The following is a 27,685-nucleotide window of genomic DNA, read 5'->3' on the forward strand; positions in this document are numbered from 1 at the left end:
TTGGGAAAAAAAGTCCATTGATTTAATCACATCACATAATATTATAAAAATTCCATCTATAGAGACCTCGCAAATGATCATACTTTAACATGTTTGAATACATGATGCTCTGAATTGCATAAATGCATGTTGCCATGTTCATAAAGAAACTGTTAATTTGAAATGCACTTGTCCTTTGAGTACTAAAGGTAGAAAATATCAGTTTATTGTATTAAATTTATTGTGATATCTACACTATTGTATGACATTTTTACAGCAGAGGTTGCTTTTGGTTTATACCTACAGAATATTCCTAGCTGGAGACACAAACATGTGAGGAGCACATTTTGACCTTTCTTGTGAATCCATTAACCCAGATCAGGTGCATAGAGTCTTAAAGTTGATATTTTTTACCTTTTAGTATTCCATTCTAGTAAGTGCAAGAATCTGTATAAACAGGTAATTAAATCTGTGGGTTTGCTGTTCCAAGCCAAACATAGATTTTGCGTCTTTCAAATATATGGCTTTTGTTTTCTCAAAGATCTTATTGGTTGGATACAGGTTTTTTTGTTTGTTTCTTGTTATTCAAATAATATAATGAGTTGCATAGTTTTTTTTCTGGCAAGCTATCACATTTCTCTTTGACCAATACAGTAGCAAACCTATAGATTGCAATCCATTATTGTTTTCATGTTTTTGGGGACTTATGTTTGTTTTCCATGTTGATGCTTTAACGCAGTTGATTGTGTACTGTGCACACTGTAAACTGAATATAGGGTTCTTTTATTAAAGGGACACTATAGTCACCTGAACAACTACAGCTTAATGTATTTGTTCAGGTGAGATATATAGCTCCCTGCAGGCAATCTAATGTAAACACTGTATTTTCAGAGAAAATACAGTGTTTACATTGATTGATAGGAATACCTCCAGTGGCCGTCACTCAGACGGCCACCAGAGTGACTTCCTATCATGCAGGGCCCTAAAAAGGCCCTGTACACATCAGACGTATTAAGATGTGCAGGAGAGAGAAGGCACTGTGTGCGCGCCTTCTCTCTCCAGCCTGTCAGAGAGGAGAGGGGGCGAGCAAAAATCGTGAGCTGAGCTGTCAGTCAGCTCAGCTTGCGGCCGCACACACCGCGCGCACGCGGTAGTGCGCTCTGGACTTCAGAGGGCGGCATGAATGCCGCCCTCTGAAGTCTGTGCGCATGTGTGGCGAAGTCGCGCATGCGCACAAGGGAGCAATGATGCTTTTCTCAGAGAAGCGGCCCTATTGGGCCCCGCGATTTCGTCATTTTGACGAATGGCTGGGAGCTCGGCACTGGAACGGAGGTAAGTTTTCAATATAAAAAAGCATCGAAAATTATTTTTTATATTTGAAAGTACATATAAAAGCAAGACGGAAGGCTGGGGGACCTGTCTTTCTTGCTTTTATATGTAGACTATAGAGTCCCTTTAATGCTCGTTTGGACGTGACGCTGAAAGAGTGCAGTTTAAAACATAGATAGATGTGTTAGCTGGATTAATGCAAAATGAAATTTAAAAAACAACAAAAAAAACAAAAAAAACAAACAAAAACACATGTAAGGAAAAGGCAATCAAGAATGTAAGCAAGTTCTTTATGAGACATGGATATTTTTATCTCACAGGATCACTATAGTGTCAGGAAAACAAACTTGTTTTCCTGACACTATATAATCCTTAGGGTTCCACAACCCTCAGGGCCTCCCTCCCACTCGACTGAAGGGGTTAAAACCAGGCTCCCTCGGTGCTGGTGACCTCTCCTCCCCCTCCGACGTCAGCTCCCAATGGGAGCCGAATGCGCATGCACGGCAAGAGCTGCTCGCACATTAAAAATGCCCATAGGAAAGCATTTCCCAATGCTCTCCTATGGATGTTCTGCATGTTCAATGCGATTTAAGCATTGAGCGTCGCAGAAGCGCCTCTAGCGGCTGTCAGGAAGACAGCCACTAGAGGCTGGATTAACCCTGCTATGTAAACATAGCAGTTTCTGTGAAACTGCTCTGTTTACAGCTGCAGGGTTAAAACCTGGGGGATCTGGCACCCACACCACTTCATTGAGCTGAAGTAGTCTGGGTGACTATAATGGTCCTTTAATGTCTGTTTTCTAATAAAATAACATGAAGACATTCAAAGAAGCTTCTTCAGTTAATCCATAGCCAAGCTGCAGAAAGCCAGAAAAACAGCAGACATGTAGTGAGATATTAAAGGAGGAGTAGTTTAAGGACCCATAAAGCATGGAGCACTACTCATTGACGTAGAGCATCAGCTAACTGCTCTAAGCCAATTAGTGGCTTCCCTGTTTGATGCTGAACAAGCCTTCCATTTATAGAATTTTAGAGGAAGGACAGGGGCAGAGTTATCTGGCACTAGGGCAAAGACTTTGAGGTTAAATCATTCATGAGTCAGCACCATCAAAATGGTTGACAAAAATGTTTTGAAAAAAATTACATTAGAAAAGTTTAGGCTTAGGGTTTAGTTTTGTGACTTGAAATATGTATTAGTTGGTATGGGTTGGGTAGTGACAGAGGGACTTGGGGTGGGAGTTAGGATAATCATTAGCTAAGATTATCATATGGTACCATACCAGCTTTTTTCAGCTGTTTAAGTGAGAAAATGCTCGTATTAGATTTTAAGGAATCTGTGTTTTAACAACCACCATTATTGTTTTTTATAGATCTACTGGCAAGCTTTACGTCTTTGTATTTTCGAGTTGATTTTTATTTTTAAAGTTCATTTTTTCAAATATGGGTCTTTTCAGTCCACACCATGTTGTTAAAGTTGGCAGTCATAAAAAAAAAAAAAAAACATAGACAAGACACAATAAATTCAATAATGTAAAAATACTAACAAAGTTGATGACAAACACAATCAATGTATCATTCAAGAACATATTCTACAGGTTCACCCATATCCCAATAATGATTTATTTCAACGAAACTAAAGAAAATAATTGTCTTAGTGATTTTATAGTTTCGCCTTAGAAAGCATTTTGTTTGCAAAATTAATAAAGCGGTCTCCCCAGGAAAATAAGGAACACACACAACATAAAATATTTACCTTACAGGCAAATTAAATAACGACTATGCAAAATGGATTTTCTTACATTCAGCCATGGTGTTAATACTTAAATGTTTGTAAATCTCACTTTTTTGTTTTGTTTTGGTTTTTACCAGACGAGCAATGTGTACCTTTAGCATTAGTTTCCCTTTAATGAACAGACTAGACATTTCTGAAGGGATTAGATACTGAATTGCAGATTGCACTGTTTGCGCTTTTAGATGCCCCAGGCCTAGAATCCTTTTCATTTGCATTGTCTTATTCTCTATTGTGTAGCACCCACAGGCCCATTGTGCAGAAAATACATTTTATTTATTTAATACAAGACTATAGATCTCCTCTCTTTCTCCTCAACCACTGCAATACAAAATAATTAAGATTTCGTTCCTTTTGAACTACATTAACAACATTTCCACTTTAATCTAAATTCTGTTTGCTAATATTGCAATTCAATATGAATGTGTACCCAAACAATTCCATATACTGTGCTATAGTATATGCTTTACGTTTTAGAACATGTTTACAAAATATGCACATTTTAAATTCAAGCCAGTAAAAACAGATTTGACGCTTTAAATGTGAGTATATTTAGCAAATGTAATACTAACAAATCAGAAAACATTCAATAGACCATATAGAGTCCCAGAAAATTATAGGAGGCTTTTATTTTGTATTAAAGGGGCTTTTATTTATGAACACAAGACCCATTTTTGAAACAAGCACAAGAAGTCTGGTGGTTTTGTAATGGGTCTGTCCTGTCATATTTGTTGCCTGACATAATTTTCACAACGTAAGTACACAGATACATAATAATCTAGGATAAAAAAAAATAGACTAAAATCTATCGCACATCTTTACATGCAGTTGATTTATAAGCAGGCAAAAACTATCAAGTAATTGATAGTTGTGGCGCAAAATGGGAATCATACCTTCTTAACTCCAACATGGAATCAAAATCAAATTTCTCCATCGATCAATAAACTGTTCCCCAAAAATAATCAAGGCCTTTTTGAAAAATACCATCAAAATCTAATAACATAGAAACTTAGAATGTCCAGCTGATAAGAACCATTCAGCCCATCTAGTCTGCCCAATTGTCTAAATACTTTCTACTGCCCCTCTCATTTAAGACTATGTCATCTTGTTGTTGTAGTTTTTCTTCTTTTAAATTTAGTATCCTCGTTTACTGTGTCCGTTCCCTTTATGTATTTAAATGTTTCTATCATATCCCCATGTCTTGTCTTTCCTGGTAAGTTTTATCCTGCAATCCATGAACCACTTTAGTAGCCCTTCTTTGAACTCTCTCTAAGGTATCAATATCCTTCTGAAGATACGGTCTCCAGTACTGCGTACAATACTCCAAGTGAGGTCTCCCCAGTGTTCTGTACGATGGCATGAGCACTTCCCTCTTTTTACTGCTAATATCTCTCCCTATACAAACACGCATTCTGCTAGCTTTTCCCATCTTTTTTGTACAGTTTATTTCCATTCCAAAAGAGCTACCATGAGAAATGAAGCCAAATCTTTGCTCCCTACACCATTCACCAAGCCACAAGTTAAAGTCCATAATACACATCCGCCTGTCATTCTGAGTGTTATGCAAAGGCGGAACTTCAGAGAATGACAGTGTGGAAGCAACCTGCCGTATATCATTGACAAAAAAACAAAAAAACTTCCTTTGCCTCTGAAACCTCATTGCAAGCCAAGTCATTTGTCCCTAAGTGGACAAGTACATCCAATTTCCTTTCCTGCTTTGCTTGCTTAAAAATATTACAAATACGTCTCCTGTCTCTGTGAGCAGTAGCTCCGGGAAGGCATCTCGCAAGGCCACTATTGTCCAGCTCCACACCTCTTATGATAGAAGATAAAACATCCAATTTGGGCAAATCATTTTCATATTATTATACTATAAAGGACCTTTTCCTCTCAATGTATGTCCTCTTGTCTGTTGTATATCCTGCTAATGGACAGGGTACCAGATAGCCATTTGCATTGGCCCTGAATAAATTTGCATAGTGCTATCATGCCCCCCTGTTTCTAGAGAAAACTATTTTTTTTTTTAGCTAAAATAATTTATTCTCCTTGTTGATTTTGTAGCTCCCTTCTTTACTCTTTCCAATCCTGTAATATTCTTCTTTAAACCTGGTACTCAAAACTGCACCACACATTCAAGATGGGGATCATACCTCTGATTTATAAGGAGGCACAATTATATTTTCAACACAAGAATTAATATCCCTTTTTATATATAACAGCGAGCATTTTACTAGCCTTTCCAGTGACAGAGTGTTTTTGTACACAGTTGCCAAATCTATTGTCTCTCATTGTTTCTAAGACTTTCTCATTTAAAGTTTTCCCAAACTCAACCCCAATGTTGCTTGTGATTCCTTATCCGAAAAGACTTGACTTTGCATTGCCAATAATCAGTCTAAGATGAGCCACTTTCATGCTCAGGACCTATGTTGTTTTACAATATTATATTGTACTACTGTAAGGTAAGAATGAAATTGTAAACAGTATGATAGATTGCACATCTAGTATGAAGGATATGGTAATGAAAACAGCGGAAGGATTTCTATGTAGGGCTGTATTTTATCAGGTTTACATTTTTAGTACAAGAGCTTAAATATTCAAAAAGTATACTGTTGTTTTCATATCAGAACTGAGCACAGCTGTTATGAATGTAAAAATATGACAAAACCATAAAGTATTACATGCAATATCTAGGTGAAATGTTATGAATTACAATCATTGAAAGCAATATATATATAAAGGAAAAACAGCCTTTTTTCAGAAAAGGTACATAAAATGATGTCATTGCTAATAAAGACTTGACAATTTGTAGACCCTATCTTTGTTGCTTAGTGAAGGATATGAGACCTTTAGACCTCATGTGAAGATAGAATGAAGACAGTCTGAAATCGGTAGACGAATAGGCTCATTCCAAGCCACTCCTGTCTCTTTTATACTCTCTGCATTATGAGAAAAGATTACTTATGTGCCATTTTCAGTTCCAATTACTATCTAGGTGGCAGCAATGTTATCCATGAATTTTTCTTGCTTTCTGTCTTGTGACAAAGATTGTAAAAAGAATCAGAACATGGCACAGAATGAATCCATTCTCCTGAGACCACATACGAGAAGAACAAAAAATAGCACAAAGGGTGAGTGCGTACTTATATATATTCTGACAACCTTGAGAAGGTTACAAGAGAAGCTTGCAAGCCAATTACATTTTGTAGAAACATTAGAAACAGATTTGTAACTACATAGACCCGGGTTGGCAACAAGTCAGAAGTAAGAGGGTTAGACACAGTTACTTTTATGACATAACATCATTCCATTAACCTGAACAAGTGGATGTTTTGACACTAAAAATAATATGACCTTATATGGCCTGTGTAACGTGAGAAAGCTGGGAAAAACATTGTGTGAATTTAATTTGGTCAGGCTTAAGTTAATGGTGTGAGATATATAGGTAATATGTAATGCTAGTGATTATTGACTAGTGAATAAGGAAATTTAGAAATGTGAGATTTAATAAAGAATATATCACCGGTCTGAACAGAAAGTAAAATAGGGATGTACCTTTAGCACAATATACTCATAGTAATATAAATCCTCAGCCGACGCTCGGGAAAATACAGCGAGAGTACCTATCCGTGGAGGGTGTGTGGAAACAAGCTGATACACCAACTAATCCCGAGCAGGGGCACCACAAAAGCGTTTGTGAGTAGCAGCTGGGTCTGCATATACTCACTTTCTTAAACCTTGTAAGAGGCTATTTTTACTACTGTTGTTTCATTTTTTGGACTCCAACCCTTATATGTGGATAGGAGTGTTTTGTGTCTAGTGTGTACAATAAATGTTTTAAAGTGTTACTGTGCTTCACTATCATATGCTTTTATTCCCATTTATATGTCTGAGTTGAAATAATCCCAAGATCCTTCTGGGAATTTGGACTTGATTTTGCGCTCCACCTGCATAAGTATAATATAAATCCTGTTAGGATTGTTTTTTACGACTGTTTGCAAAAAACAGATATTTTAGATTCCCTCTTGGCTTAAAGGGATCCTATAGTGTTAGGAACTTAAGCTATAGTTCCCTCTGCCCCCCTCCTTCACGCCTCCCCCCAAGCATAGAAAAGATGAAAAAAAATCCTTTCTGTACTCACCTGATTCCACCGCCAATTTACCTTGGTGTTGGGTCAGCGCCCCACCTCCTCCAACATCAGCTGATGGGGGGCTAATTTGCATTTGCGGTGAGCACATTAGGCCCTTGCCATAGGAAAGCATTGCTTTCTTATGCTGATTCTCCTGATGCTGGATGTTCTCATGTAGAGCATAAGAACGTCCAGCATCAGTTAGGTGACCTAAAGTAACCTAGCAAACAGGTAGTGCCTCTAGTGGCTGTCTGATTGACAGCCACTAGAGGCAGTCTTAGTCCTGCAATATAATTATTGCAATATCTCAAAAACTGTAATGATAAGGGGGATTTTGTAAATCAATAAAAAAAAACAATGCATACATACCCAATCTCTGGCAATGTCAATATTAGGGTCCTAAAGTCAAGGTCTACATTATATGATGAAGTTTGGAGGAAAAATTAAATCAAACTGTTCCAAAGCCATGCACAATTTAGTGTTCCAGTGTACAAAAATCTAAATCTGTTACATACATGAAAAAAGTGCTATAAATAGAATTTATGTTTCTGAATTGTGACCTCTGGCCTGCAGATAACGCTTTTCTATTCCTTTCTAACATTCTACTTACAGACATTATTCCTTTAAGGAAATCTAAACCTACATTAGTTCAGATATGCATTCTAAGGTTGTTACCAAGCAATACTTGTCTTGTACTAAGTGATAACTTCTTAATAAAAAAGTGTTATCTAATTCTCCTTTCACCAGCTTCATGCTCTGATTAATGTAAATTTGTTTAACACTTTTTAAATAGCTAGGACATTATGTTCATATATGAAATTCACTTTAGTTTTAAGTTTAAAGTTTAGCACTAATCAGGGTGAGAATTTATAATGACATAAAGTATTTTACCATAGCATTATTAGACAGAATGTGTTTTATTTATTGACAAACTTTTGCCTAACTTGCTTCTTTTGAAAAATTTTTTAGTTTTGGCTAGTGTTATAGCGTCATCGCCAATTTATCTAAGAATGTCAAACTTAAGGCCACCTAACCCACAGTTTGACCTGGATTTAAGGAGATCCTTGATATCAATAAATTATTTCTAGTAAAAATTAATAGAAACTAACCTTTGTTTTAGATTGGGTATCAAAATTCCTGGAGTTTTTGTGGGTCTCAAGCACTGGACATTGGCGTATGCTTTATTCTGAGACAAATGAAGCTTAACTATCCAGTAGGGAATCTGAAATATCTGTTTTCTTGCAGATAGTCCTGAAAAAGCATCTATTTTACCCTCCAAGAATGTCAATTATTATGAGTAAATTGTACAAAAGGCAAACATTCTATTGAGATTGGCAATAAATTGTTTATTAAATCTAACATTTCTAAATTTAATGTCTTTATTTACTGGCCAATACTCATTAGTATTATATATAACCAGTGTATATCACACAGTTAATATACGCCTGACCAAATAAAATTAAAATAAAAGATGTTTATTGAACTTGTTTCTTTTTTTAGTACTGGAAGCAAAGTAACCATAAGAATAATCAATACAGCCACAAAAACTAAAGGCATAATGAACACCACTAAATCAACTCGACTTCCAGTACTCAACTCTGTAACCGAAAGTCATGAATCTCAGTGGAACCACCATAGTTTGCTTAAAAAATACTTAAATAAGAAGTTAAGGTCATGTGTGAAGAAATACTTGCCTGGTAATTTTTAGTGAACTGCCTTTAGGGGTTGAATTACCTTGCATTCATTTTTCCACAAGTGATAGACCATGGGCCAGCACAATCCCAACAATCGAATGTATCAGTGATAGAAAAGAAGTTCAGGCACTCCAATAGCTACAGGTACATTTATTGGAACATAAGGAACACTGCAATGTTTCGACCTATGAAGCTTGACAAAGACCCAATCACAGGTCGAAACATTGCAGCATTCCTTTTGTTCCAATTAATGTGCCTGAAGCTTTTGGAGTGTCTGGACCTATTTTCTATTACTGATGTTATAGATAGCGATTAAACCTCTTCATATACATAATGAGTTTATAAGGGAGGAAATAGTTAGTGGGTTGAATCTAGTTCTGGGTCCTCGAGCAATGGTAAGCAAATTTCTACTCATGTGAAAAGTCTAGACACTATGATAGGTAAATGTGAGCATTCTGTAAGATGTCCACCATAGCAAGTCTTTCTAGGACTGGTAGCAGATATTCTGGTTGTACAACAAGTTGAATTGTGCTAGTATTAGTTGTCTTTGCTCATTGGCAAGTCAGCCAATCTTTGTGTATGGTGCCCTAGAACTCTGGTAAGTCAGTCGGAGCTTCGTCCAGACATTATGGAAGATTGGTTTTAAACATATAATGTATGTTTATGCATGATAGTAAGTTAATCTGAAGCTGATGTGAGTTTTTCCAGAACAATTAAAAGGGAGATGTTCAATTTTCTTATAATTGTATATTATATAAAATGATTTAACAAATTACATCATCTTAATCCAGTTCAGACAAGGCACAACAAGGCAAACATTGCAAATTAAGAGGAGAAGTAGAAACATGTTTTCATTTCTCCTCTCCTCTGTGTGCTTTCCCTATGCTAATTGTCAGATACAAAAGACAGAGCATATCGCAATGACTGACAGGGAGCTAAGATGTAGTTGTATAGTTGCAAGATAAAGAGGTGTGGATTTCTACATTTAATTGTTTTTTTCACAAGTCACTAATACATATTTGTTAAATACAGGAAATATAGAAATACGCAAATATACTATTAAAGGCATGACAATTCCCCATTGAAGATTTTTTTAAAGGACCACTCTAGTGCCAGGAAAGCATACTCGTTTTCCTGGCACTAGAGTGCCCTGAGGGTGCCCCCACCCTCAGGGACCCCCTCCCGCCCGGCTCTGGAAAGGGGAAAAGGGTTAAAACTTACCTTTTTCCAGCGCTGGGCGGAGAGCTCTCCTCCTCCTCTCCGCCTCCGTTCCTCCCCGTCGACTGAATGCGCACGCGCGGCAAGAGCTGCGCGCGCATTCAGCCGGTCGCATAGGAAAGCATTCATAATGCTTTCCTATGGACGCTTGCGTGCTCTCACTGTGATTTTCACAGTGAGAATCACGCAAGCGCCTCTAGCAGCTGTCAGTGAGACAGCCACTAGAGGAAAAAGGGGAAGGCTTAACTAATTGATAAACATAGCAGTTTCTCTGAAACTGCTATGTTTATAAAAAAATGAGTTAACCCTAGCTGGACCTGGCACCCATACCACTTCATTAAGCTGAAGTGGTCTGGGTGCCTAGAGTGGTCCTTTAACTCGTTCCAGCACCATAGAAAGTTGACCAGTCATACCATGGAGCAGGTTTCCCTAGAAGCATAAATACCCAGTATATCCAAGCGTGAAAAATCCCCATTTCCTGAGTAAGCAATATAAGACTAATATTCTAACCTCATAAGAAGTGAACAATTTCATTCCCATGCCCAATGATGAGAATGAAGTAATGTGCAGTAGTCACAGTAACAGCAGCTGCAACCTTAGCTAATGGTTATATAAAAATCTAGGTATTTTCAGACTTGCTTAAGTTAACTTGCTTACTTCCATTGTATGCATCTCACAAGGCACGTAACATAAAAATAACACAGATGGCGACAGCCATGCATTGGACACGTACAGCCCCTGAACAGCAGAAGTATTATAAAAAATTCAGCAATTTAGAGAAAAGTATAATTTTCCTTCTACAGATGTAGCCAAACCTCAAGACCCGTTTGTGGGGGTTTCTGCTAAAAACAACTCACTTTTGTGGCTCTGCTGAAAGTACCAGCTTAAAGTATCCAGAAATAATAAAATCCGTACAATTCATGGATAATTTCATCCTAATTGTGAATATCAGATGACATATAGTTTCCCTGGCCTGGTCTGCAACTCCTATCATCCTTAAAAAATCCCTCCTCTGTGCATGTTTCTGCTTTGTGGGTCATGTCACTTTAAATATATAAGTTGTGTTCGCTGTGTATCAGTTCCACTCTTTGACCTGTTACCTTCTTTCTTAACTGAACAACATTCTAATTTCAGCAACATAAAAAATCTCATATTGACAGTGAAATGAGTTCTCAAAAGCTAGTTTCAGCCTGGTACAGTGTGACCCAGAGTTCAGTAATATTGAAATCCGGCAAGAAAAATAATTCAGCTCAATGTGCTGTAGCTGCACATATATACTCAAGACATACACATAATATTCTTCTCCACATTTACTTGGAATAACAAGAGTAATTATGTTTTCAACATCACAGTCTTTGAATTTCTCCGGTGCAAGGTCCATTTGCCCTGCTCGGTTTGACAAAATACATTTGCCAATTGCCAGCCAGAGTACACACAGATGATCAAAAGGTGTATGCAGTGACAGACCTTGCTGATACAAAAATTGTTCTCTTTATCTCGCTGAACCAGAATTGTTTATTACGCAATCCAGGCACGGTGTATTGGGCAGACAGAAGCATCTCCTTTATAATACAGAACTACCAAGGAGCATAAGTAACTAGGACCTAAATCTTAATCACAAGACGGAGCTGTAATTACCAGACGAGCAAATGGATGCAAACTACCAAACACACTAATCTCAGCACTGTTGTGCACAGATGTCCCCATTACTAAAATCCTTCCTATAACAGCCATCAATTAACAGATAACAGAGGAGATAGAGGTGTGATTCTAATGAAACATAAAGCATCCAATTACATGGAACTATCCGTCAGTAACAAATTAGAATTCAGCATGTGGAATCATACCGACTCTGCCATTATTTTTTTAGCAGTTCTTAAAAACAAGACCAAGGCGAACCACTAAAATACCACTAAAATACCACTAAAATACCACTAAAATACCTTACAAATACCAGACTTTGTAAATAGGAATATGAATAAAGAATCTATATTTTTATATAATTTTTAAAGATAAAAATAAAACTTTTTGTTAGGTAACCTATGACAAGCATGACCCATGATCGTTTTGTACATGTTCACATCTGACCTAATCCAACAGACAGAAAAATATAACCAGCCAAATGTTTTTGTGTGCAATTCTTACTGTCCTAATTATCCATGACTGCATGTTAAATTGTGTATTTTCAATAATATGTTAATTGATCAGAGTACCAGTTTGGTGAGGAACAAATTATCTCATAATTGGTTGACCATTCATATAGTATCATGCACTTAAATGGTTAAAGTGTTTAATATACAGTAAACCTTGAGAATATGACTGACTAGTTGATTTTGTTTGTTGTTGTAACTTATGAAGAAAAAGCCTACTGGACTATCTTGGTTGCCTTATGGGTAATCTGGCTCTGTTAGTTCAGCATTGTTGGGGAAACACTCTAATTAGAAAAAAAAGGCGTTAGAATACTATCCCACCTTCAAAACAAATATTGAAAACACTATTAAAGGGACACCATGAACCATGAAAATAAAGTGTTTTTTTAATGCAAAAAAACAAATTCCTTCATTTCTGACAATCTAAAACATTATCATTTCAAAGAAACAGCAATGTTTATATTTTGCCTAAATAAAGCATGATTCCAATGGCTGTAAGACAGACAGCAACTACAGACACTTACCCCTGAATGATCTTCACATATGGCGTTATCACGAACAGCATGATGATGCTGAACATCGCTAACACTATTGAATAGCTGGAATTTGGCAATTGTCGTATATAATTTAGTTGGTGCAATTAAGGTCCCAACACTGGATTGTAGGTGCGTCTAATGGCTTTTTTTAAACTTTTGCTTTTTTTTTTATAAAACAGAGAGGCTCTGAATATAATATAGAAAAGGTTCACATTCAACTTTACAAATTCCTTTAAATTTACTAATATAATCCAGCACTGGGACATATTCCTCATCTATGTTTTCCCGGTTGCAGGGGCGTATGTGCACCAAAATCACTTCATTAAGATGATGCAATTTTGGTGCTTACACTATCCTTTTAGGACTCCAGTGTATTCTATTTTGTTGAGCTATCACTTTATTAAATTATTTTAATAATATGAGAGTACAAAGCACTATCAATCAGACTCAAGAAGGTGATCACATTTGAGACATAGAGATTGTCGTTCTTGTAAAACCCCAAGTGCATGTTATACTCTACAATAAGAACATGTATTTAAATGTGAACAATATGCCAAAATATTGTAGTGAAATAAAAGTTTACATTATTCCTATTAACCCCTTAAGGACCAAACTTCTGGAATAAAAGGGAATTATGACGTGTCAGACATGTCATGTGTCCTTAAGGGGTTAAATGTAATAATTATTATTATAGTTTTGTTATTACTATTTTTTACTTCTATCATTATTGTTATTTTTACTATTGCTAAGTTTTTTACAATTCACCAACATACTTAAAACACTGTACAACATTATATAATCTTTGTTTATATTTATATGCAATAACTATACAATGCTATCCATCTATTCATCTTCCCGTCTGTCCGTCTGTCCGTCTGTCCATCTGTCAGTCTGGCCGTCTTTCCATCTATCGCTTTCTCTGTCTGTCTGTCTGTCTATCTACCTATCATATGAAATTATAACTTACAATTAATCATAGTTCTTTAAAAAGAGACACTGTTGCATGCCTCTGAATGTGGATTAACATTTTTCCACTACCTATTCTCTACTTATAACAAAGACTGTCTTTGGTTAGCCTTTTGTAAAGTTAGTAGTTAACCATACATAGCCTATGGGATTTTTCTCTTACTTAAGTAAAGCAATCATACAGAACGTTTGTAGACATTTCCCTTCAGGTAGGTATAGATCTAATTTATGCAATGTACTGGAGAAATTGTACAGAATAAAAGAACTATGGACCACGTTGCCTGCAGATGCCAATGGCATCCCATCTAGATGAACAATGTTACAGCATGTTCTTTGCTGGTGAGGAAATGCTTGCAGTCACATAGTTATCGTCTTCATTGCTATGTATCTACACACTAGCTAGCAATTTCTTCTGTATTAAGCTTTGGTGGAATTTTATCCTCTATAAAGGGGCACTTAGTCATGCTTTTAAGTGAATGTTTTCTTTGGTCTCACATTGACATTCCACTGCAGTACTAATGAAATGAAAATCATTCCAAATATTTGCTAAATTCTCAACAAAATGTACCATATTTTTTAACTTGGTTTACTTGACAATAGTCAATCATTTATCTCAGAATTGTTTGTTATAAAGGCATATTTACTTAAGGACACTTATGTGGGAAGTCAATCTGATAGATATATAATGACCGAAAATGCCATAGATTAAAATATGCTTAGCTTGACTCTGGTGGCATCCACTTAACCTTGAATGGCCCTCATTATTGCGATACTCACACAGAATACTAGCATATGAACAATAGCAATGCTATTCACGGCATTAAAAGATTTAAAAATGCTGTACATATTACTGAGAAATTCTGCTGCTAGATCACGGGATTACCATAATGCTGTGTTTCATGCGAACAAATGATGCATGCGCAAATTGTATCTAATATAAGTGACTAACCTGTACACACATACCTCATAGCACGCGTTGACATTGTTCTATCATTGATGTACTTCACTTGCATGTTCAAGGTTCAACATTATCAAAGGTCTAAGTAAGGTCTGCTGCTTAGCAACAAAAAGAGAAAAGATGGAATGGAAACAGGGAACAATTTGGGCAAATTTCACGTTTAGCTGTAAGTGGACTTTGCTATCTAGATCTGTAAACACAAATTATATCTGTTCTGTTGTTATTTTATCACAATATGGAATTCTTACTTTATCTAAGTCTAACATTATTTAATGATACTTCTCTTACACTAGCTTCAAACTTCCTCATGTTTCTGTTACGTTTTTTTAAGCTAATATATATATGTGTGTGTGTGTGTGTGTGTGTGTGTGTGTGTGTGTGTGTGTGTGTGTGTGAACAATTTGTGCCCTAGGATAATATGATTGAAAAACTGATAGCAAGCATAGCTTAGGCAGATGAATCTAAGACACAAAACATGAATATTGGCATTATTATTATTATTATTATTATTATTATTATTATTACTATTTTTCCTTAAATAAAATGAAAAAAAAGGAAATACGAATATTGATATAATGTACATGATGCAAGAATAATGTTAAAAATAAACATGGAAGGTTTAATGCATAGAAATAGATATCACTACAGGCATATGATAACACTTACCGTACTTGTGCAGCCTTCCAGTTATTATAATATATAGCTCCCATGATGATATATTGCCGCACTGGAGGCATGGACCAACTGTACAAGTACTTGTATGGAATCATGGTTCCCCCCATGATTCCATGCAAGTATCCTCAAGGAAGTATGGAGGGTAATATAGTTTTTTTTTTCCCAAAATTTTTGCTACTATGATTTCTACGGCTGTGGTGAATTACTTATAGAGATAATAGAATAATATGATTACCTTGCACCATTACCTATGGAAATAGCAAGTGATATTGCTTGGTTTTCTATTTCAAAGAAGCATTTCTGCAACAGAGGAATGGCAATTATTTTTTTTAATTTGTTAATCATGCTCTAGTGTACAGCCCCTGTCTTCAGCCCTGTGCAAACCATAATATGCTGTTCTAGTAGGAAGCATACTTGCACCTTGTGAGTGTACGATCACCTCATGTAATATCATAACCAAGCTTTGTGCCAGGCAGTTCTGTGCACCACCCCTTATACAATTAACAGTGCTGAGTTTCAGGGATATTCTAGAAATAATGTCTTGTTTCTTAAAAGAAGACTCCATACTAAAAAAAATGATAATAATTGAAAAAAGTAGATATACCCCCAATTAATACATGGATGCATTTATTTATTCATGTGGTCATTGAGGGTATATCCAAGAGAGCTTGCCAAAGCTGCAGTACATATGCTTGTTCTCCCCTTTATTCCCAGAAGAGACTTTCTCTTTTTTTTTCTGGACCAATTAAGAATCTGTCCATCAGAGGCTTCTCATAGAGAAGCTCATCTAACCCCAATCACAGGTCTAATGCTATAACAACAGCCTGACTGGGCAGTGATGACATTGGACAAAATGGAGGCTGTGGCCACACACATCCGATGAAGCAGACACACAAACTCATGCTTGTGCAATGGGGGGAAAGAGGAGACTACAATGTAATGAGGTGAAGGCAGGTGTACTCAAGTCAAGAGCACCTGCTACGTCCCTTAGCTCAGTGGCATTAGCCATAAAGGAAGTGTTCAACTAGCTGGCACAACATATGACATGTGTTCACTGCACACCAACAAAGTGCAACTATGCATTTCTTATTCTAATTCTCAGAGAATTCTAAACTTTCATAACCTGGCTCTAAAATGGAATACTTGATAGACATAAAGCACTTCAGAAGCTGAAGTGCTTTATGCGTGCAAAGTGGTCCATTGAAATCTGTTATACATCTAGCAATATATATATATATATATATATATATATACACACACAATATTCTTTAAAATTAGTTAGCTTTTATATCAGCCATCACCAAAGGTGACCTAGCCTGGAAAAAAATAATGCTTATTAACAGTAAAGGGCTTTGTTTATTATTTTCTGTTACATTAGTGACTCTGAGGTAGAGATCCTCACTGACACCCAGTCTCAATGTACCAATGTGCAGTGAAATGTTATCTATTTATGTCATTAATAGGTATACAGATCTACTGACAACTCACAGCTCCCATAGTCTCTTAAAGGTGTTGGATTTTTTTTATTGATAAGTCCAATAGAACATAATAGTTTCAGTGTGTATTCCAATAAACCCTTTAATTGTGTTGTGTTGTTTTGTGGAGAAATGGACCATTGGTGGTCTCTTGTATACAATACTTAACCCTGACTTGTTTGACCATAACGAACTATTATGAGAACCGTTGACCTATTGTGTTTGTGCCATTCCTACCATTCGTTACCCTTTCTGCCTAAAATTTCTTTTTCATTTTGAATAAGTTGGCCATTCATTAATTTCTCACAATTACAATCAACAAATCATCCGTCATGAAGATTTAAATAAATAACTGTTATTCCAAGCATCCCATGTCTATCATTGCTGTATCGTATTTAAAAATAATACAATAGAAATTTGTATTTTCTAGATACTTGTTGGGTGCTTAACGTTTTATCTAAATGCTCTGTTTTTGAAGCAAGTGTTCATATAGATAGATTTAAGTCCCTGCTTCTACTGATGCCTGAGACATTAGATGCTCAGTCCATGTACATTGCAAGCTGCTAGAAGCATAGATTTCTCTGGTCTGCTTATTTCCTACCATATTAACGTATCAAGCGCAGCTTAAAATTGGCAATCCTGTTACGTATTCACTTATCTTTTAACATTGTCACCATATTTCTTACACTTAGATATGTTCTCCGAGTAGGAGGGTGAATCTGTGCCTTGTATGCAGCGTCTGATATTAATGACAGCAAAGAAGGGCAAAATATTTTCATGATTTATACAAAAAAAGAGGGCAGTGGGTGGTGTGAGATGATGTGTGGCTTTTATCACAAGAAGCAGGCATGGAAACTGGCATGTTTTTTATCTCTATTTATTGTATCATAGTTGAAGATTTGAATATCAAAAGCTTTTTTCATGTGTATATATTTTCCTCTACAACAGAGGCTGTTGGAAAAATATATTTGACATGCACATCTGTTTTTGTTGTTTTCAATGGTTACAGTGTTAACCAGAATCAAGTTCCATTCTTATTAAATCAGTAAAAATGCTTCTGGATGCAACTTTAAACAATAAGTGCCAGTCAGTCTCAGGGCATGAAATAAAATCCTGCCATCAGACAGCATCCAGACCAAAAAAATGCGTGTCTGATGAGGCAAGCTCACTCCAAATTTAAATGGGGAATGTGGAGCCAGCTAGTCCTGTCATATAGCATTAGTGAGTTTATTTTAAAGCTAACTATGGAAAGATCCATAAATACCAACATTATATATATCTGCCAATTGTGATATTATAGTTGATGCACAGATTTGTCAATTTTAATTTGCGTTTAGGATTTTGTTCGGAAGCTGCTGTAATAGTTTTTGTAAGAGGGTGATTTTATTTTTGTTAATGGAGGTGATAGTGATAATGTTGTGGATATATGTATTACAAATGTTAAGAAAGACATGTAATAGATGTTTGTAATCAGCCTTTACATGCTTAAAATATTTGTGTACACAAACATACGCCCCCAGGCAATTCCCACAAACCCCAGTTTTCTATTTTACCATCAGCCACATTTATTTCTTTATTTCTAATCCACAATTTCTCCTTAACCACTCAGGTCACTTTTCCACCTCAACCACATTTTGATCCTCACACAATTTCCATCTAACCCCACCACTGCTACTTTCTCCCTCTTACCTCTAACTTAAGGCAGATTTATCAAAATGTTGCTTTCTAGAAATTAATAGAAACGTGAACTAGTAAAAGCAAAAATTAAAATGAGCCTGCTGCTTCAAGTGGTTTTCATGGTGATTTCCCCACCACCATCCTACACCGTATCATAGAACAGAATACTTTGATAAATCTCCTCTGACGTGTCATTCGCCTTCAGCCGAGATACAATCCCTACTTAACCACTGAAGATAATTTTTCCTACCTGACAAGTCACATTACTTCCCACATCACTCTCAAACACATTTTTCTCCTCTAAATAACAAATACTCTAAATATATAAATATGCATATGAGTAGGAAATGTGATGCTTATATTGATTGTCCATTGCTATTTTTTGACATTTACATTATCATACCAATTTCACACATACATTTTTTTCATTAAAGATCTATATCCAATTGCAAAGCTAGATAAATGGCTATTGTGATTGCATTTTATTTAATATCTGGTAATCTTTGGCATATATGTTAATCTAGACTTTTCATTTTCTCTTTTGACTGTCCAGGTGTAATATTAAGAGAGTCAGTATCCTATCTGGAGATGGACTTGCTGTCTGCAACATACCTTTTGGCAGTTTTAATAGCCTGCATAGTATATGAGTCTGGTGCTCAAGAGAAGAACTACATAATACGAGAAGAACGTCAAGAAAATGTACTGATTGGAAACTTGCTGAAAGACCTCAACCTTACTCTAGACCCTGACATAGCTCTCTCAACACCTCTTCAGTTTAAGCTGGTGTATAAGACTGGAGATGTTCCCTTGGTTCGAGTTGAAGAGAACACGGGTGAGATCTTCACTACTTCAAACCGGATAGATCGTGAAAAGCTCTGTTCTGGCATATTTACTGAAAACAAGTGCTTTTACGAAGTGGAAGTGGCTGTTCTTCCAGATGAAGTTTTCAGACTAGTCAAGATCCGGTTCTTAATAGAGGATATCAATGACAACTCTCCTCTCTTCCCTTCAACGGTCATCAACATCTCTATTCCAGAGAATACCGCTGTCAACTCTCGATATTCAGTTCCATCTGCCATTGATCCAGATGTTGGAATGAATGGAATTCAGCACTATGAACTCCTTAAGGTTGGTATTTATTCTTTTTACTTTCTTTCTTTTCAATCACTTTTATTTTTAGTTCTTTAGAATACTTTAGAGGTTTTATAATTAGTATTTTTCTAGTCATTCCACTTTAAGATAAGCTCAGGCGATATACAGAACTTCTAATGCATATTTCTTTTTCTCTGCTACCAAAGAAGAAGTAACTTTATGGATTAACTATCATTAGCCACAGAGAAAACGTGTTCTTGTCTTATTTATGTTGAGTGTGTGTCACCGGTAAAGAGTGCTTTGAATTTTAATAAATAAAGTAGTTTTATAGAGGCTGTTTAAATGATGTGATTTAAATTGGTTCTTATCTGCAGCATTAATTAAAACATCATTTAATGCAAAATATTTGCCTGCAGACTTTAAAAAACTTATTTTTTTAAATCACCCTCACCTTTAGTGTGATATATCTAGTGCTCTATTAAGATGAATAAGGGTTTTTTGTACTAGGGGGAAAAAACCAAGTTGATTCTCTCCAGTTCTATCTCTTGGTATTTAGAAGACCGTGGCAATACTTAGTAGTATCTGTAAATACATTAATAAATAACATTTTAGTTGTAATGAAACTGAAAATAAATCGGTAGCATTTTATTGTTAATGTGCAAGTGTTATTTATGAAATTGTGACCCAAATTAAATTTGGGCACTACTGAGTTGTTAGCAGCTGGTCTTAATATAAGGTAATGACATGAGCTATTGGTCATGCACATTAATTATGTTTTTGCCTAATTACATCAACACATGCCCTTAAAAAATTGAATATTAGGAGGCTGACTACAGTCTGTCAAACACTAAATCAAACTCCTATGCCCTCTGTGCAGCAAAATGAGAAGATAGTGAAGGAGAAATTTTGAGATATAGCACTAGCACCACCAAACATGATATCATATTTTTTAAATCTAGAGGGCATACATTCAGGGAATTCTATTATATGGACATTAATACTGTGAGTCAATTTGGTGACTAATCCTTCAGCTTTGAGTTTCCAATGTTTGTGTGTGGTTTCTGGATAGGCCAAGTTCATTCATTGTCCCATGTAAATTCTATGTAGACATTAGAAAAGTAACGAGAGTTTCAAGGAAGATTTTTCTTTTTGCCCATTAAAGCGAACTTGGGAACAGTTAAAAGATACTAGGGATTTGCATTAGTTGAATTATATGTGTAACTCTATATACTGACATACTATGGTGTCTAGGATAGTCATAGGATAATGACTATATTTCTGAGAGTATTTTTAACATCCACCCTATGCACGTGTTTCATAATTTTGTCAAATAAACAAAGAAAGATTTGTTACTTTCAGAGGCAGAGTCTTTATGATAGATCCCCCCATCTAGGCATCAACACTGCTCTTTACTTTTAATTCTTTTGGGTGCTTGAGAACCAAAGTTGAGGAACTTGGCAGCATAACTATCTCTGGCAATATATTCATCAAGTGATCCTGCAGTAGGCACAAGAAATAGTTTTTAGCAGAACTATTTTCCTTATCTCTCTGCATCATGTCAGCACCATCAATCCATAGTCTTCAACATCAGCATCCTGTGATGCAGGATGCTGGTGGTTGGCATAAAAGGGGCTAGACCAGTCACTGGCACTGTCCAAAGGGGGCATACCTGCCTGGAATGGAGGTGGTTCTGAATGAAAAACTATGCAGTAAACTTGGTTTCAATGTTCTCTGAAGGATGTTCATGCAGTTAGACTGACGCGGGACACCAGGAAACAAATGCGGATATGCAAATTAAGGCCATAAAATTAGACTGTCCTGACAAAATTGGGACGGTTTGGAGGCCTGCCAATCTTTTATAGAGCAGGACGATGAGTAAGCATTAAAGAGATGTCTATCCCATGGGAGCACAGATGTCCAGTTCACCCACCAGGCCACCATCGACGTGTTCTTCGATCTTCGAAAGTTATTCAAAGTCTATTAACAGCTAGAATGGGTATGATAACCTTGTTCACAAGTCCGAGTCTGATTCACAAGACACAGCTTTCGTATCCAGGCTAATATATTACAGATTTTTTTGGCATTCCCCTTCTTACTTTTGTCATATTGTGCCTGAAGAGCCAAGTAAAACTAATGTTGTTTTAAAAATGAAATACTCGTTCAATAACCTGCTATACTCTATACACTGTACACTATAAAAAGATCCATTACATTCTGCAGCATTTCTGGTTCCCTCCACAGAACAGAACAAAAGGAAGAAGAAAACATCTAGTTACATATAAGCACTGCTGTCATAACCATGACCTAAAATATCTTTGTGTATTCTTTATATCCAGAATTGCTAAGTCATTTTCTGACCTTGGTTTGCCAGCACTAGGAATATACAATAGATTATGCAATCTTTACAAAGGCAGCCCTCATGTCACAAAACAATAGTGCTACTTTTATAAATATTTTTTGCACTCTTCTACACTAACACACATGGCAATGGAATAAGGTAGAAAAAAAGAATCATGCTATTTTTTATAATACATATACTTTAAAAAAAAAAAAAGAAAAGAAAAATTAACAGAACCTTGAAGCTGTGTAATTCCTCTTCTTGCCTCCAGGTAGTTATTCAAGCCCAGATTTGTGAAATATGTGCACTAAGCACAATAAAAATATTCTATTCTGGTTTGCAAGAAGTTGGTGAATGGCAGTCATGAAACAGGATATTAGAAAGCAGTAAAGAAAACCTTTCTTTATTTCCAAATTTCACATTCCATCTTCAGCTCCATGTTAAGCACCGGAGTTAAAAAGCCTCAAAGCTTTTTTGGAACAGCTGGATAGCCGTAAAAGTTTAGTGATTACCGTAATAAAAGTATAGATGTTGAAAATTAATGATCCATTAGAAAATGTCTCGCTTGGATTTGCTTTTAAAAAAAAAAAAATAAGCCATTTCTAAATTAATGTTATATCCCCTATCCACATCGTAGTGTGACTTAAACATAATTTTATTATGTCCTAATAATGAAAATGTACCCAAAGAAACTCCTACGAACAGGTCTTACCCAGCTGGCTGTGTGTCATTTTGTATTAACATTTTTGAGGTGTGCAAAATAAAAAATGACATGTAATAATAAAATATACATAAGGCCTATAAGATAAGATTGTATCAGAAGGCTTGTCATGACTATAGGTGCTTTATTGATAGATTGATAGATCCATCAATCGATAGATCGATGGATAGATAATAATAATAACAATAATAACAAAGTATTTAACCAGGAAAGGTACATTCAGATTACTCTGGTTTCCAAGTAGTCCTGGGGATGTTACCTTAGCCCAACATCCAGGGGTTGTTACTATCACCCAATTTAATGGTACTCATTTTATCTACCTCGGATAGATAGATAGATAGATAGATACAGACAGACAGACAGACAGACAGACCAATAGAGATAGACAGATAGACTATATGAGATAGTTCAGCTGGTAAATACACAAATTGTACAACCTCCAGTTTGACAACATCTTTCTGACATGGACGAATCAGTCCTTCATCTTCCTTAGGTCAATACATGAAGGAAGTTTAACTAAAAAGAGTTACAAATTGCTTTAAATACTTTTTTTCATATACTTAGTGATTAAAATCCAGAGACTTTAAACAACTTGGTGGGTTTGAGAGACAAAGTAGTTTGCTATTTTATACCTCTACACCACTTAAAACATTGATGATAAACAACCTTCATCTAGTTTGAGATCCTTTGAGAGTTTTGTTGTTTCTGTAATTCCCCAACCTTACTTTAGAAATGCACAAAGTGAATGACATTGTAGAGCCATTCAAACTAAGTAATTTTTGTCACTTTCTGATGTGATGTAATTAAGACGGTGTACCTAGTTTAAAAACAAAAACCGTGCCTGATTACTATACCTTCATAATTCACATTTTAAGACATTAACTGCTCCCTTTGGAAGCTGTGTGAAATAACATAGATGAGCCGTATGTTCATCGCAGATTGTGTAACCCTTCATTTATAATGTTGTTCTTCCAAGAACAAATCTCATAGACATTATCATTTTACAAACATTTGCAAAGGGTTTTGTTATGGTTTATTATTTCATAATTGTATGAGTCATCTAATGCCAATTTTCTTAAAATATATTGCTGATTTAAGAGTCTATCTTAAGTTATGGTGGCATTTGTCTTAGTCATATCTCCTCTAACCCATTTCCAAGCAACACCAGACATGATTTTTTTTATTGATAATTCCATTTGAAAATAATTAGACAATTACCAAATTATAGAGCCCTGGTTGGTCTTTTAGGCAAGGAAAAGGACTGAAATAAAAATAATCTAAAAATCAACAAAAAGAGTGGGCTACGGGCTGTCACAAAAAAAAAAGTTTCTCAATACTCTGTAATGCATCATAGAAAGAGACACACAAGAGACACACAACGTATTTCAAATGCAATATGTTTTGGTCTATTGTGATCTATCTCCTTTGATGTTCATATAAAGAACCTCTCAAAAACAAAAATGCATGGATTCAGGATCACAATTTTCAACATGTATATAATCAGCACGTTGCTTTAACCCTTTCAGGACCGAGGACGGTTCAGGACCATCATTGGCATTTTTGCGTTGCCGACCGGTGACGGTCCTGAACCGTCCTAACGGTCCAATGTACTTACCCGATCGCCGTCGCTCCCCCGGCGGCGATCGGCGGTGCTCCCATTGTGGGGAGACTGCCTGCAGCCCAGACAGTCTCCCCGCGATTAGGACCCCTGGGGCCCTGGGGCCTGCTAGTTTAAAAAATAAAAATAATGAAAGTTAAAGTTAAGAAAAAAAAAATTATATATGTGTATATATATATCATATATATATAATGTCATACTAAGTGTATTTTTATATTAATATATACTTATATTAATATAAAAATACACGTATAATTAAGTTACACACGTATATCTATAATATATATATAATAACTATATATATTGTATATAAATATTATTATAAAATACAAATAATAAGTAATTTAAATTAAATAAAAACATGTAAAATAATAATAAAAAATTAAAAATATATATATATCTATATGAAATTTTATTCTAACTGTATTTTGATAGTAATATATATATATTTATATCAAAATACACATAGAATTAAATTGTATATATATCTATGTATATATAAATAAATAAAAATACGAAATATACATATGTCCATACACAAAATTACATAAATAATATATAAATATATATTTAAATTCTACGTGTGTATTTATGTAATAGTTTTACATAATTAAGTAATTTTATTGATTGCAATTTGAGGGACCTGCCTGCCAACCCATGTCGAAAGTCCAGAGAATTTAATTTGCTAGCACTATATTTGACCCTGTAACTTTCTATGACACCCTAAAACCTGTACATGGGGGGTACTGTTTTACTCGGGAGACTTCGCTGAACACAAATATTAGTGATTCAAAACAGTAAAACATATCACAGCGATGATATTGTCAGTGAAAGTGACTTTTTGTGCATTTTTCACACACAAACAGCACTTTTACTGATAATATAATTGTTGTGATACGTTTTCCTGTTTTGAAACACTAATATTTGTGTTCAGCAAAGTCTCCCGAGTATAACAGTACCCCCATGTACAGGTTTTATAGCATTTTTGAAAGTTACAGGGTCAAATATATGGGTCAAATATTTTTACATTGAAAAAGACCAGGTTGGTTACGTTGCCTTTGAGAGCGTATGGTAGCCCAGGAATGAGAATAACCCCCATGATGGCATACCATTTGCAAAAGAAGACAACCCAATGTATTGCAAATGATGTATGTCCAGTCTTTTTTAGTAGCCACTTAGTCACAAACACTGGCCAAAATTAACGTTCAATTTAGTTTTTTACTTTTTTCACACACAAGCAAATATGAATGCTAACTTTGGCCAGTGTTTTCGACTAAGTGGCTACTAAAAAAGACTTGACATACCCCATATTGAATACCCGGGGTTGTCTACTTTAAAAAATATATGTACATGTGGGGTGTTATTCAGAGATTTATGACAGATAATAGTGTTACAATGTCACTGTTGATAAATTTTAAAAATGTATGTTTTGAAACAGCAATATCCTTCTTGTACCTATAGCCCTATAACTTGAAAAAAAAAATCAAAAAAACATGTAAACACTGGGTATTTTTAAACTCAGGACAAAATTTTGAATCTATTTAGCATTTTTTTTCATTAGATTTTGTAGATGAGTAAAAAAAAATTCAAGTAAAATTCAAAAAACATGTATTTTTTCAATTTTTCATCATATTTTTTTATTTCTTTTATTTAAATTACATGAGATTATATAAATAATGGTAATTAAAGAAAGACCATTTTGTCCTGAAAAAAACAATATATAATTTGTATGGAAACAGTAAATGAGAGAGCGGAAAATTACAGCTAAACACAAACACCACAAAAGTGTAAAAAGAGGCCTGGTCGCAAATGTACAACATCGCAAAAACAGTCCAGTCCTTAAGGGGTTAAGGTAAGGTGATATTGTATACCCATTACCTAAAATGTGTACAAAATGTATATATAATCTCACACTCTTTTACGCTTTGTATTTACCCAATTGTAATTCATCTACATATTTAATACTACAAGAAACACAAGTTTCTTGTCAGTTTTCAAACTCTTCATTATTATTAAGTTGCAAACAAGGGAAAAAGAGTTTCTCCTCCTTCGTAAAATCTCATAATAGTCTGCACTGACAAACATGCCATTACCAATTAAGAAAACTAGAAACATATACATTAGTGATAGCCATTATTATTATCATAACACTTTAATTTTTTTTATTAAAGAGACGTAATATATATATACTAAGAATTATTACAGTAGGCTTTGAAACGCTTCAGGGAAAGAAAAGGGGCACGAGAGTGTAAAATAAACAAAGAGGAAACAAAACTGGGAAAATAAACAGATAGATCAGCGGAGGAGACAAACAGAACTTGATTGTAGGCTTAGTGGAGGAAATAAACAAGGAGATGGATTTAGGAGAAACACAAAACCTAAAAATGGGAATTGGAGTTCTAAATAACTTGGACGTGAAAACTGTAGACAGTTGGGTATACTACTGGGCTGCGGACATAGGAGTAGCATGTATCTGGAATTTGGGGAGGGCAATGGAGAAGAACTAGTAAGCATCTCCCTGATAATTTCCACTCTTATCCTGACCTCTCAGTCACTACAACCTCTCTGTTTATTCCTTTGTCTTTGCTCTCCTAAAAGATTTGTTCCATCTTTGCTGATCAGCTACCAGCTCGTTTTATCTCTTCTGTACCATTTTCATTTTCCTACATTTACCAAAAAGCACATTAGGTTGCTTAAATGTTAATAATTTTGTTATGTCATACATCAATGGACCCTAAAAGGGTTATATTCCACAACAATTAATTTGCAATATGGGACAAGGACAAAAATAATAAGTTAATGTGTTAAATATTGACAAAACAAAAAATCATTTTGATGTAATTTTACTAAATTCTTTTTGTGTTTTACAACTTTGATCTGGTGAGTAGAGTAAGAAGGGTATCTTAAATTATAATTCTGATTGTTTTATGAGTAACACATCTTTGATAACGATCATGTAAAGAAGATAATCATAATATGATTATGTTACAATGTTTTTATCCCTTTTTTGTAACATTTTAAACATTGCACTCTCTAAACTCCATATTATTAGCTGATGTGCAATATTTGCTTGAAATATGAGATTTAGACAGTTTTGGTGGAACAGATTTATTTTGCAAAGCATTCTTTATTGAACTACATAATGTGTTACCATCGACTGTCAAGTTATGCTTTTTCCGACAGTGAAAACCAAATCTCACTGAAGGGATGTTTTTTTAAGCAAACCGTTTTAGCATTTCATTTCCAAATTACATCTAACATTATTCTCAATGTTTCTTTTTATACCCAATTGTGAAACAGATGCACTGTACAAGCATATTTGTTTTCAGTTGTCATTGAGCGGGG

At 35.3% G+C, this 27,685-nt stretch overlaps 1 protein-coding gene across 2 annotated transcripts in view; it reads left to right on the forward strand.

Moving 5' to 3' along the window:
* The window catches only part of LOC134572733 (protocadherin-11 X-linked-like), a 1,192,750-nt gene that overhangs the window by 109,052 nt on the left and 1,056,013 nt on the right, over positions 1–27,685 (forward strand). For both annotated transcript variants that reach the window (XM_063431865.1, XM_063431866.1), the window contains exon 2: positions 19,125–19,699. In XM_063431865.1, the coding sequence (XP_063287935.1) occupies positions 19,160–19,699 (540 nt within the window). In that variant the 5' untranslated portion in view covers positions 19,125–19,159. The remainder of the gene's footprint in view (positions 1–19,124; positions 19,700–27,685) is intronic.

This window comes from Pelobates fuscus, chromosome 9, assembly GCF_036172605.1.
Source record: "Pelobates fuscus isolate aPelFus1 chromosome 9, aPelFus1.pri, whole genome shotgun sequence".
In the NCBI taxonomy this organism is placed as follows: domain Eukaryota; kingdom Metazoa; phylum Chordata; class Amphibia; order Anura; family Pelobatidae; genus Pelobates; species Pelobates fuscus.